General features: G+C 48.4%; 1 protein-coding gene across 5 annotated transcripts in view; it reads right to left on the bottom strand.

Moving 5' to 3' along the window:
* Window positions 1–9: 9 nt before the first annotated feature.
* Window positions 10–12,705, bottom strand: part of CEP85 (centrosomal protein 85) — a 57,289-nt gene continuing 44,593 nt past the window's right edge. For 2 of the 5 annotated variants that reach the window (XM_006159436.3, XM_027776139.1), the window contains exons 8-15: window positions 12,546–12,698; window positions 12,169–12,323; window positions 9,660–9,753; window positions 8,039–8,089; window positions 3,978–4,085; window positions 2,690–2,915; window positions 2,172–2,328; window positions 25–1,120 (exon numbers count right to left, since the gene is read on the bottom strand). In XM_006159436.3, coding sequence (XP_006159498.1) covers window positions 892–1,120; window positions 2,172–2,328; window positions 2,690–2,915; window positions 3,978–4,085; window positions 8,039–8,089; window positions 9,660–9,753; window positions 12,169–12,323; window positions 12,546–12,698 — 1,173 coding nt within the window. In that variant the 3' untranslated portion in view covers window positions 25–891. Of the gene's footprint in view, window positions 2,329–2,689; window positions 2,916–3,977; window positions 4,086–8,038; window positions 8,090–9,659; window positions 9,754–12,168; window positions 12,324–12,545; window positions 12,699–12,705 lie in introns of all 5 variants that reach the window. The other 3 variants (XM_027776142.1, XM_027776140.1, XM_027776141.1) reach the window with 3 other exon arrangements.

Here is a 12,705-nt window from a genome sequence, read left to right as displayed (position 1 = left end):
CGTCTGGGCTCCCAGTGTGAGGCTAGGGAGGGAACGGATGGCAGGAGAGGCCCAGGGCAGGGGCGAGGGGCAACGACCTCCTCTCCAGCCTCACCCAGGTTTGGGGCCACAACTAGCCACCCCCTAGCTGGCACGCGAGGAGGTGCCAGGATAACTCAGCGCAGCTTGTGTGCGTGTGTTTTCAAATCCATAGTAACCAAACCCGGATCTAAGGGACCCCACACATCAGTAACCGGGGCGCCCGCGGGGGCTGCCCCCGCTCCTCTCCACTCACAGCAGGTTTAGACAAGGAAGGGCAGTGGCAGGAAGCAGGGGCCACACCCTTAAGGAGCCAGATGGAGGCCAAGGTGAGAGGCTGATAGCCCTGCCAGGCGTGAGCTGGGCCTGGGGCAGGACTTGCAGCTGGCTCCAGCTGGCCCTGGCTGACGACCCACTGCTGGCCCCAGCTCAGTCCCAACTCCATGCTTCAAATGATGCCCCATGTCTGCTATGACCCCAGCAAGAATTCAGGGGATTCATCGGGAGCGGACTCCAGCAACGGCCCCCGTTTTGGAAAGAGTTACTGGGTAAAAAGCCAGACAACTCTACCTCTGATAAAGAGTGTCCTGCTTTGCTCTGGGGAAGCCACTTCCTCAGAGCAACCAAGAGGCAGACACTTCTCTTCCTCCTGAAACTTCCCAGTTAAAAACATGCTCTGACTCAGGGCAGCTCTGCCCGACAGAAAGCAGTGTGGGCAGAGATCTAATCTGCCCTCCTAGGATGGAGAAGCGGAAGTACGCTGACCTGCAAAGCCCCTCCTTGTAGCTGCCTGGGGAACTTGGCTAAGTACTTAGACCTTGCTGAACACTGGGGGAGTTGGGGGGACAGTAGTGAGAGAAGCCTATGGAAAACTTAAGAGTCTATTAAATATTTTATTTCGTAATCAAAATAGGCAATACAAACCAGTTGACATAACAAAGATTCATATAAATAACTGCTTATAAACTTTAATAAGAAAATACCCGTGAACGTGGTGACTAGGCTCCCAGCACAGGGTGGAGCTCTGCTTTTAGGAAGCTGGAGTCCGCAGGCTGAGAGGATAGCTGGGTGGGGCTGCTCTGAATGGAAGGGATAAGTCACTCTATAAATAAAACACAAACTTGTAAAAACATTTATGAAGGAGCTTCATTCAGGCCCAGGAGTGACATCTACAATACTGCGCAACAATCTTGGAGGGGCTGCTTAGCGTCCTCCCGTCCCCACAGCTCCGAGGTCTGCAGGAGCCCCATCAACCAGGTACAAACAGGGAGCGGATGCTCCCTTAAACCAGGAGGTAAGAAGGACCAGAGGGCAGAGGCCCCAACACTGAGGGAAGGGACAGCAGCTTGAGAGTTACCAGCTGCCTTCCGAGGGAAAATTTTGCCCAAGCCCAGAACCATGGAGGAATTTACTCACAGCCCAAGAAAAGGACTACCTGAAAGGCCTGAGAATAAAGAAAGGGACTGCTAATCATACAGCTGGGGCACCGGGCACAAGGCAGCTGGCGTGCGGAATGGCAGGCAGAGTATGGAGCTGCATCTGTAACCCCTATGTCCCTAAACCTAGTGGGTACTTTGCTAATGAACCCTGAGGCTTCTACAAGAACAAGAGCCCTGAGAAAGAAGCAGTGGGACCTGGCCCGAGAAAATCCAGAAAGCCAGAAGGCTGGTACACAGGGCCTGAGAAATCTCAAACGGCGAGTGTTATTGGTACTTGGCCTTTCCGGGCCCCTTTGCTGAACTTTGGACACCAGCAGGACCAAGGTATAGAGCACGAATGAATGTGGATACATCCCAGAGGCTAGAGAAGGGAGGTGAGCGGCCTATTTGCCTCGGATGGGACAGTTTGTGAGGACTGAAGGGCTGTACCTGTAGAAGTTAATTAGTAACTCACCGTGGAACGGTGGACTAGGTACAGCAAACATCATCTCACATGGCAGAGCCAGTGTGGGCCAGGGCAGGCCTGGCTCCCTACTCAGCCCTGAGCCCCCAGGTACTGGCTCTCCCCTCCCCTCCCACTCCTCTCTCTGGGATAGCAGCAGACAAGCAGACAGGAGCCAGAGACTGTCAGCACAGGAACCTGCTGGGCTAGACTCCGGCAGCCCAGAGCCTCCCTGGGGAAATGCAGCCTGTCCTACCCTCAGCATTCCTTACTGTGTGACACAGTTTTCTCCCATGTCCTGGGCATATCGGTCTGACATGGTGGTCCTTAAGTCCTCGATGTCCCGGCGCAGCTGCTGAACATCTTCCAGTTTCCTCCTGATCACATCTGGCTTCTGTAAATCTAGCTGAGTCCCTGGGTGCTGTGTAGCTGGAGAGAACATTTCAAGAGAATGTCAGTAGGGAGGCACTTTCATGTGAAGGGGACGATATGGGTAGGCAGTACCTTAGGGTCCACAGTCTCGGGGCACAGAAGCACTATTTATAAAGCAGCTAGCAAGGTGGGCTGACCACCCGCTGCCTAAGGCCCACTTTGGCCTTGCATGTAGGTATCCCCCTTAAGGATGCATGCTTCAGAAACAGATTTATCAAACACCTATACTTTGCAAAACACAGAAACTCCCAGAGGGCAGTGACCAGGCCCATGGACCCTGTTCAAGGATGGGAAAGGTGGACAGGCTGAGACAATGAAGCCCCTCTCTTGTAGATCCCAGACTGGTCTGCAGACTCACAGTGGATGCCTAAGAGCAGAGAGAGATTGGGGTCGTGGCCCTGAGCCCTCTGGGTCACAATGCTACAGACAGCCTGCAGATCTTGAAGGCAACTGGCCAACTCCTGGTGCAGCTCAAATGCCAACTGGGCTGTCTCTGGTGAGGACGGGGGTCCTGGCGAGGCCTGGCGCAGGTGTTCCTGGAGCGTCAGATTCTTCTCAATCAGGTCCTGGTTTTGCACCGACAGCTGAGTAGAGGTGAGGAAGCTCATTATTCCAGGCCCAGGAGGAGGCAAAGTACCTGTGCATGAGTGCATGGGCGTGGGCGTACAGGTGCAGAGGGGAGGGTGGGAGTCACAGGTGATGTAACCCTCCCACCCCTACTGCTGCCAACAGGCTTAGCACTCCTCTGACCAGTAGCAGGCCTGGTTCCTCCTGCGGGAAGGGTGAGCCCACAGGCATCCAGTGCTGGGGAGGAAGCTGCTCCCCAGCAGGTTCTGAGTCAGCAGCCTTTAGGTTTCTGCTCAGGAACCAAAGACGCTCCTCGGAACTTTATCTGAAGCCGGTCCCTCAGCCAACTCTGTTAGCCAGGCTATTAGAGAAGGCTTAATGTAAACTGTGAAATCTGAGGAGACACTGGTTTCAATCTTTCCCTGCCACCCTGACAAAAGTGGCTACCAGCCAGCCCGATCACAGTGTGTCAGAGGAATAAAGGAGGCGAAGAGGACAATACAGCAGCCAGTGGCCACTGGGTGGGGGGCTGGAGAGCCCCAGCTGGAACGTGTCCTGCCTTCTCAAATCCTCCCCTCAGTGGGGTTAAGCTTCACAACAGGGCCCAGCTCTTCGTGAGTGCCTGCCTCCCCACCTGACAGCCCAGCCCACTGTCTCCCTACTTCTGTTCTGTTTTCAAGGCTCTGAATGGAGTCCCTCCTTCAGTCCCAGCCCTGCACCCACACAGGCCCCGTGAGGATCCTAGCTCACTTGGCCACCCCCTGTTGACAGCTCTGTTTACTGTATGAGGTCTTGAATCCTCCCTCCCCCTCCACTAATTTATGGCTGCAGGAAGACAAAGGAAGAGAATGATTCCCCACCTCCGAAAATCATGTCTGGGTCATTGTGGCCACTCTAAGACAGGACTAGAGCCTTTAATATAAAGAATGATGCAAATTATCTTCCCATTCCTCTACCCAGAAGGCTCAGTAGGGGCCTCTGCAAGGACTCTTCTGGAGGGAGTAATGGGGAGGGCATACAGAGAAATCAGGTTTGTGTTTGTGGAGGCAGGACCAAGAGGCCTGGCTGATGCTGCTCACCTCCTTCACGGCTGTGCGAAGCTGCTGCAGCGCCAGCTCTCTCCGCTGGGCCTCCTCTCTCAGGGCCTGGCTTGTTCCTTCTTCTTGAGCCACTTCTTGCTCTAGGTTCTGAATCCCATGGCAAGGCATTGTGGGAGAACACACCAGGAGGTAACAAGTCTGGCTCAGCCCAGACCATCCGAGGCTGGGCTATATAGTGATCCTACCCTACCCTTAGACTGTGTTTAGAGCAGCACTGACCTGTGACTGTCCATTTAAACCCTTCTATAGCCCCTGACCACGTACCCAACCAAGGCCCATTTTGCAGCAGGGCATTCCAGGTCTGCCTACATCCCCAGCTGTGTCTCTTTCCACCCTCCACAGCCTCCACTCTGCCACCCTGGATGACTGGCCTTCCTCCCTGAGAGCTCCAGCTTCCATGCCTCTGCTCACACTGCTCCTCTATTCTGCCTGCCACTCTGCCTGTCACCCCAGAACACCTCTGAGGCCCATTTGAGCCCTCAATCTGTAAGTCAGAGCCTCATTTCACCCTTACACACTTTTTTTTTTTTTTTTAGAGTTTTGTTATAGGGCATGTGTGCTTGCCAGAGACAGAGACAGAGTGAGAAACCACCCAGGGGGATGGCCACACCACAATCCCTTCACCTCCATTTCCCTCTTGGGATTTTGGGAACACATGCACATGCGCCCAGTTTGAGTTTCAAGCTGCCAGGTCCAGGACTTAAACCACGGTTGGCCATGTGGGAGTCCAGTGCCTTAATCACTATACCTCCTGCTGGCCCCCACCCTGCACTCATGTCTCTATCGTGGCCATGAGTACATCTGTTCAATATTCTGGCTGGCTGTGCATGTGTGTCTCCCCTCCACTTGAACTTTCTTTTTTTTTCTTTTTTGAGGGATTTTTGCATATGTACTCCCTGGAGAGTCAGAGAAACAGAAAGCAAGAAATCCCCCCTCCCCCCCAGGGGGGTGGCCATGCCACAATCCTTTCTCCTCTATTCTCCTCTTGGAATTTTGGGTATGCACGCACACGTGCCTGATGTGTTTTAAGCCACAGGGTTCAGGACAGTCGACCATGTGGAAGTCCGGTGAGTAACTATTACACCACCTGCTGGCCCCAAACTTAACTTTTTGAGTGCAGGGAATGTGCCATTTGGTTGAGTTCAGTATTTATTCAGTATTTACTATGACAGACACTGAAGATACTGAAGAGACCACCAAAGTCTTTGAGGAGATAATGGTTAAATGCCCTCGACAATACCGTGTACTGACTGCTTTTAACAGAGATGAAAGGGATATGGGAGCATACAACAGCACAGAAATTAGGGTGAATCAACAACCCGTGGAGTGGGAGAATATTTTTGTAAACTATTAGTCCCTCAGATAAGGGACTAATAAGCAGAGTACACATGGAACTCAAGCAGCTTACCCGAAAAAAAATTATTAACCCAATTAAAAGACGGGAAAATGAGCTGAACAAAAATCTAAGGAAGACACACAAACAGCCAAAAAGCATATGAGAAAATACTCTGTCATCATAAGGGAGATGCAGATTAAAACCACAACGATACCACCTAACCCCTGTCAGAATGGTGAAGACTAAAAATACAAAAAATGGTAAGTGTTGGCAGGGCAGTGGTGAAAGGGGAACTTTCCTACAATGCTGGTGGGAATGTACACTGGTCTAGCCACAGTGGAGAACAATATGGAGGTTCCTCAGAGATCGACAAATAGAACTACCATTTGATCCAGCAATCCTGCTGCTGGGTTTGCACCCAAAGGACAGGCGAACACTCAGTCGGAAAGGCGCTTGCACATCAAGGTTAATTTGCAGCATTATTCGTGATTGCTAAGACAGGGGACCAATCCAAATGTCTACAAACAGATGAATGGTTTGAAAAACTGTGGCACATGGGGCCAGCAGGTGACATGGTAGTGAAGGTGCTGGATTCCTACATGGCTGACCGTGGATTGAGTCCCGGACCTAGTGGTTTGCTTTCAAATCCCACCCCCCTCCCCAGCTCTGTCTGTCTCTGGTCAAATTAAAAATAAAAATAATAATGATAAATAAAATTAAATAAACTATTTTAAAAAGAAATAACTTTTTTTTTTTTAAAGTGTGGCACATATACTCTATGAAATGCTATTCAGCCATAAAAAACCAAGACCCTGGCATCTGGTAGAAAGTGGTCAAATATGGAAGATTTACTAAGTGATGCAAGCCAGGCTATGGAAGAAAGATACTGTATGTACCCACTTAATATATATCGACTATCTGCACTTTATGGTAGAGACTGAAATATTGGAGGGCATAACAGCAGTGAAAATAGCTATGGACGCTGAAGACAGTGTGGAACAGGGGTGGGGAGAGAGAAGGGAAGAGCATAGAGAAGAAAATCAGAAGAAAAAATAGAGAGGCATGACATTTGTGGGACACAGAAATGGTTTATGATCTATTAATGATAACATGTATAGTATTCTCAACTGGACTGGCCTGAGAAGTATTTCATGTTAAATTCTCTTCACAAGCTAAATGATGTATAGCAAGCAAATGTTTAAAAAATAAAATAATCATTAATAATCTGAAAACAATGAAAAGCTATTTGCTGCTGCTGATATGTATAGTAATGTCTATGTCTTGACTGAAATGCATGGTAATCGTGCTGGAAAAAGAAATGTTATATACTGTAAATGTAATAAAATAATTAAAAATTTTAAAAAATTTTAAAAAAGAACAAAATTTAAAAGGAAAATTTCTCATTTTTTATTAGGTGAATTAAACAGTTTCACCCACATAATGGCAAAGGCAGGAGAGTAGCCTTCAGCTATTCCTCAGAGTGAGCGCATTTCATGTTTTGGTGTAAAACCCTTTTCGAAGCCAAAGGGAACTGAGTGAACCTAATTTACCCAGATCTTCTTGGAGAACCCAATTAAGGACACTCCCACTTGGGCCCGAATTAGAAACAAGGAGCATCTTTGATTCCTCCCTATTTTTCAACTCCTACATCTTGTCAGTTACTGATTCCTTTCGACTGCCTCCCAGAAGTCAACTAAATGTGTCACCTCAATCTCTCTGTGCTATGCTGCCCTAGGCCAGTTCCCTGATCAACTCTCACTTGAATTTCTGCAATAAGCCCCCAGGCCTTGCCTCTCTCTAAGCTGCTTGCTTCCCTTCCACACTCAGCCCTGAGTTGCAAGTCAGACTACACCACACCCCAATAAAAAGCTGTGACAGAGTTCCATGTCCTAAGGAATAAAAGCTAACTTAGTTGAATAAAGCCCTCCCACAGCCTGGAACCCCCAGCTCTTATCACCTTAAACTAAACACTTTGTTAACATCAAACTGCTTTCATTAATATTGTAGTTTCCCATTTAGGCCATGCTGCTTCATGCCATGTTCCTATTGGTGCGATTCTCCTTTCTGGAATTCCAATACCATCCTACCCAGTTCTTCTTTGCCTGGCTAATTTTACCTCATCCTTTAGGGCCCTGAAACCTTTCCTTGACCTCCCCCACTGCCCCTGAGGCCTCTGTGCTTCCCCAAGGTAATGTGAACATTGCTCTCACAATACTATGATAAAACTCCTATCCTGGGGCCAGCTGATGGCCCGGATAAGGCGGCTGGTTCCCATATGGCTGATGTCAGAGTTTTGAGTTCCTGCTTGAAAAACATACCAGGCACATGTGTGGGAGAAAAGCTCTCAGCAGCAGATCCCGGGTGGCCCAAAAGCTCTCCAGTACACATCTCCTCCTCCTTCCCAGCCTACCCCTACTGTAGACATGCATGTCCAAAATCCCAAGAAGAGAATGGAGAAGCGTTTGTGGAGTAGCCATCCCCTCTGGAGGGGGTGCTTTCTCTCTCTGTCTCTGGTAAGCACAGGTATCCTATGGCAAATTAAACAAACAGGCAAACACCTCCTATCCTGTTTGACCTTCTAACATTCTTCTTGTGCCCCTAACACTGAGAAAACTGCATGGCAGAGAGCAGAAGAAAAGACTGGCTGAATTCTAGAATTTCCATATTAAGTCCTGCCCACCATGTCCCCTAGATTCTCGCTCACCTGTACTTGTGAGTGCAACTGATCCATTTTCTGCTGCTGCTTCTCCACAATCTGAAAGATACAGTTATCAAGGAAGGCTGCAAGCACAAGCTACTAGTGAGGTCTGAGGGCAAGAGAATGCACTAGGATCTGTGGTCTGGCTGTTAGCTGCACTGACTACAGACATTAATAGAGACCAGGCTGAAGACTAGGCAGTTCTACCTACAGAGGTAGAACCAAGACTCGCAATGCTGGCTAACTTGGGGTTCACTCCTGGGACTACTGTTCTCCAGTCAGAGAGATTTATGCAGAAATGTAGTGTGAACCCACAATCACCAGTAAGGAAGAGAAGGGCCTTCACCCTAACGACTTCAGGCCAATGAAATAAATTTTATTTGTAACTGGTGCACATTCTGGTTCTTTGGTAAAGAATATGGCTGAAAATTCAGTTAATGAAGGCTGCTCTGTCCAGGACTTATAATAGTTGCTGTAACTCATGGCTTTGGTGACAATGACTATCCAAGGAGAGATCCTAAGCAGGTCTGGTCTCTTGTCCTATCAGACCTCAGGTATTCTATGAACCATTTCTGGGTTTTTCTTTTTGCTAACCTAGTCAGCCTTACCAGCAGGCCCCTGGCTCCCTCTTCTCTGCTGAAGTGAAAAATCAGTCTACCTCATGGTCAGAACTCTGCCCATTATAAGCAGTTCCATGAATGATAGGGACTAAAATTCAGTGCACTTGGGGCCAGCAGATGATGTAGCAGCTATGTCACTAGACTCCCACATGGCTGACTGTGGTTCGAGTCCTGGACCTGGTGGTGGCTTGAAACACACCGGGTGCATGTGCATGTGTGCCCAAGATCCCGGGAGGAAAATGAAGAAGGTGTGGCCATCCTCCCTGGGGGGTGATTTCTCACTTTCCTTCTCACTGAGTCTGTCTGTCTGACACTCTCTCTCTCTCTGGCAAGCACATGCACCCAAAGCAAAACACATGCACAAAAAAAAAAACCCTAAAAAAAAAAAAAAAAAAAAAAAGATTCAGTGCACATTCTGTGTTTTCTAGCCTGCATGTTCAGAGGCATGGTGCCCTCTCACTGCAGCCTGCATTCTAGCCAAGGGAAGTTTTCTTTTCATAGGATGAATATCTAAAATGCAAACTACTGGGTCATCAGAAAAGTCATGATGCATTTTTTTTTTTGAAGAGATTTTGGCTATAGGGCGTGTGTGCTCACCAGACAGACAGAGACAGACAGAGACAGAAAGCGAGAAATCACCCCCCAGGGTGGATGGTCACGCCGCAGTCCCTTCTCCTCCATTCCCCTCTCGGGATCTTGGGCACACACGCACACGCACCCGGCGTGAGTTTTAAGCCACCAGGTCCGGGACGTGAACCACGGTCGACTACGTGGGAGTCCAGTGACACAGCCATTACGCTAACTGCTGGTTCCCAAGTCATGATGCATTTTTGTGCAGAAGAACATGTCACGACTTTTCCAACGACCCAATATGAGGGGCAACTTCCCAGAAAAGGGAGAAAAGCTCTCAGCAGCAGATCCGGGGTGGCCCAAAAGCTCCCCAGTACATATCTCCTCCTTCTTCCCAGTCTACCCCTATGGCAGCCAGAATGCCTGCCCTCAGTCACCTTTTGCAGAGAATCACATTCCTTCTGCCAGAACTCCATTTCCAGTTTTTGATCTTCTCCACCGGCTTCCTCCACAGACTGTTTATCTTGCATGCTGAAAGACAGTTCCTCTTTAAGAACTTCAAAGTCAGAGAGATGGCTTTGACACCTGAGTTTAGTATTTACTGTATGTTGGCCCTGCCAAGCCACAGCTGGGGTGATGTCGAAAGTGTCTTGCGGTGAGGAGTGTGGCGGAGAGGATGTTCAGTGCATGCTAGTGCTCTCCACTAGGGACCAGAGCCGTACAGTGTGCCACCAATCCTCTACTTGCCCAAGGCTCTTGTTCTCTTCATTCTGATGTTTAAAAAATAAACATCACAGGGACCAGCAGGTGGCGTGGTTGTTAAGGTGCTGGACACTCCCACATGGCTGACCACGGTTCAAGTCCCTGGCCTGGCGGCTTGCTTTCTTGCTTTCTTCTCTCTCTCTGTGTGTCTCTCTCTCTGGTCAAATTAAAATAAATGAAGTAATAAATAAATAAAAAATTGTTAAAAAAAAATTTTTTTAAAGTAAACATCCATCACATATTGGGTCATCAGAAAAGCCATGACGCATATTTGCATAGAAAAATATGTTATGACTTTTCCGATGACCTCATACATTTAGATTATAAACATCTTACACGGGGGACCAGCAGGTGGCGTAGTGCTAAGATGCTGGATACTCCCACATGGCCGATTATGGTTTGAGTCCTGGACCTGGTGGCTTGCTTTTTCACTTTCCCTCTCTCTCTCTCTCTCTCTCTGGTCAATTTTTTTAAAAAAGAAATGAATGAATAAATTAAATTAAAAAGTAATAAAATAATAAAAAAATAAAAGTCATACATGTATATTCTGGATAATACAAAAGAGTTCCTCTTTTCTTGGCACATACAGTCTGGGACAGAGCCAACTCTGTTCCCTATCCCTGCTCTGACCCCACTAGTGGTCTCCTCCGGTGGTCCTCCACAATCACTTCCAGCATGGCACATCTGCTGAGATAAACAGGATCCCCATAGCTGAATATAGGGTAAGAAATCCAACCTCTCCTGGGACCAGCAGTTAGCATAATGGCTATGTTGCTGGACTCCCACATAGTCGACCGCGTTTGAGTCCCAGACCCGGCAGCTTAAACTCATGCCAGGCGGGTGTGTGTGCGTGACGAAGATCCCGAGAGGAGAATGGAGGAGAAGGGATTGTGGCGTGGCCATCCCCGCTGGGTGGTGATTTCTCGCTTTCTGTCTCTCTGTCTCTCTCTGTCTTTCTGGTGAGCGCACGCACCCTATAGCAAAAACTCTCAAAAAAAAAAAAAAAAAATCCAACCTCTCCCATTAGAAACTGGATTTGGTCCAAGAGGCAGTTGAAACACAGTCATCACATTTTCAGAAACTGCTATTAATATGGAGGAGGCTCCCAAGACACGCCAAGAGTATATAATGACATCTTGTTTTGTTCCCAGAATGTGTTGTGGCAATCAAGAGCAATCTCTAGGGCGAGGAGAAACAGATGCTCCTGGTAGCCTTTAGCTTACAAGGTTCAAAATGTGCATAACTCAGTCCTTACCACGAGGGTTCACTTTTTTTTTTACCGGAGAGGTTTTTGTTATAGGGCACGGGCACTCGCCAGAAAGGCAGAGACAGAGAGCGAGAAATCAACCCCCCAGGGGGGATAGCCACACCGCAATCCCTTCTCCTCCATTCTCCTCCTGGGATCTTGGGCATGTACGCACATGCACCCACCATGAGTAAAAGCTACCAGGTCTGGGATTCGAACCACGGTCTACTACATGGGAGTCCAGCGACGTAGCCATTATGCCATCTGCTGCTCCCGAGGGTTCACTTTTGAAAATACAGATCCCTCATTTTCCAGTTTATAAAGTGCTGCTTTCAGGAATCAGTAGTTAGCGTAATGGCTATGTCACTGGACTCCCATGTAGCCAACCGTGGTTCGCGTCCCAGCTCCGGTGGCTTAAAACTCACGCCGGGCGCGTGTGCGTGCGTGCCCAAGATCCCAAGAGGAGAATAGAGGAGAAGGGATTGCGGCGTGGCCATTCCCCCTGGGGAGTGATTTCTTGCTTTCTGTCTCTCTGTCTCTGTCTGTCTGGCGAGTGCACGCGCCCTATAGCGAAAAGTGAAAATCTCTCAAAAAAAAAGAAAAAGAAAAAGAAAAAGAAAAGAAAAAGTGCTGCTTTCATTCATTGACCACACACATACTCAAGGATTAGCATGTGCGAGGCACTGGGTTAGATGCCTCCCAAAGATACAGTGAAAAGTACCCACTGCATTGCTACCCCTCAGCCCCCCACTCCATTCCAAAGACATGGTCCCAGCCAATAAGCAACTTTCCTATTTTTCATAATCCAAAGAAAATGAAGCTCAGAGAACAAATATAATTTGTCCAAAACACCCAAAGTCATACAGGTAGGTGAGTTGGGTGGCTAAGATCAGAACCTAGTTCTCCATTCCCTCCCTCAATAGTTCAGGGGGATTTACCTGTGTCTGGTGGAGGAAAATTCTGCTTCTCTCTGTCTCAGGTTTTCCAGCTGAACCTCCTTCTCTCTGCAGGTTGCCTGGGTCTCCTCCAGCAAACTCTCCAGCTCTGTCACTCTCTCTTGCAGCTCTGTGTTCTTCAGTTCAGAATCCTTAAGCTGAGAGGTAGGATCATGCTTAGGTTATTAGTAAGCCAAAAACACTCTGCCTGCATGCATACCTCAAAAAAATTGCAAATTTCACAGATGTGAACCAGGACCTGAATCTAAGAATTTTCTTTTCAGGAAGCCACGGAGTAAGTGCACACAGCACATGATGAGAAAGTTCCCATGCTTGGGCATCCCCTGCTCACCCCGGGAATGCTCAGACATTGCTGCTACCTGCTGGCTCTGCTTCTGATGGTCTTCTAGGGTGGGCAGGTCAGCCAGGTAGCGCTCTAAGGTCTCAATACGTTGCTGCTTCTCCCGGTTCTGTTCTGATTCCTTCTGACATTTCTTTTTCAAATTATTAATATGTTTATCACTACCTTTGACCTAGGGA

The sequence above is a fragment of the Tupaia chinensis genome, unplaced genomic scaffold (genome assembly GCF_000334495.1).
Source record: "Tupaia chinensis unplaced genomic scaffold, TupChi_1.0 Scaffold000628_1, whole genome shotgun sequence".
Taxonomy (NCBI): Eukaryota; Metazoa; Chordata; class Mammalia; order Scandentia; family Tupaiidae; genus Tupaia; species Tupaia belangeri.
This window is presented reverse-complemented; position numbering and strand designations above follow the sequence as displayed.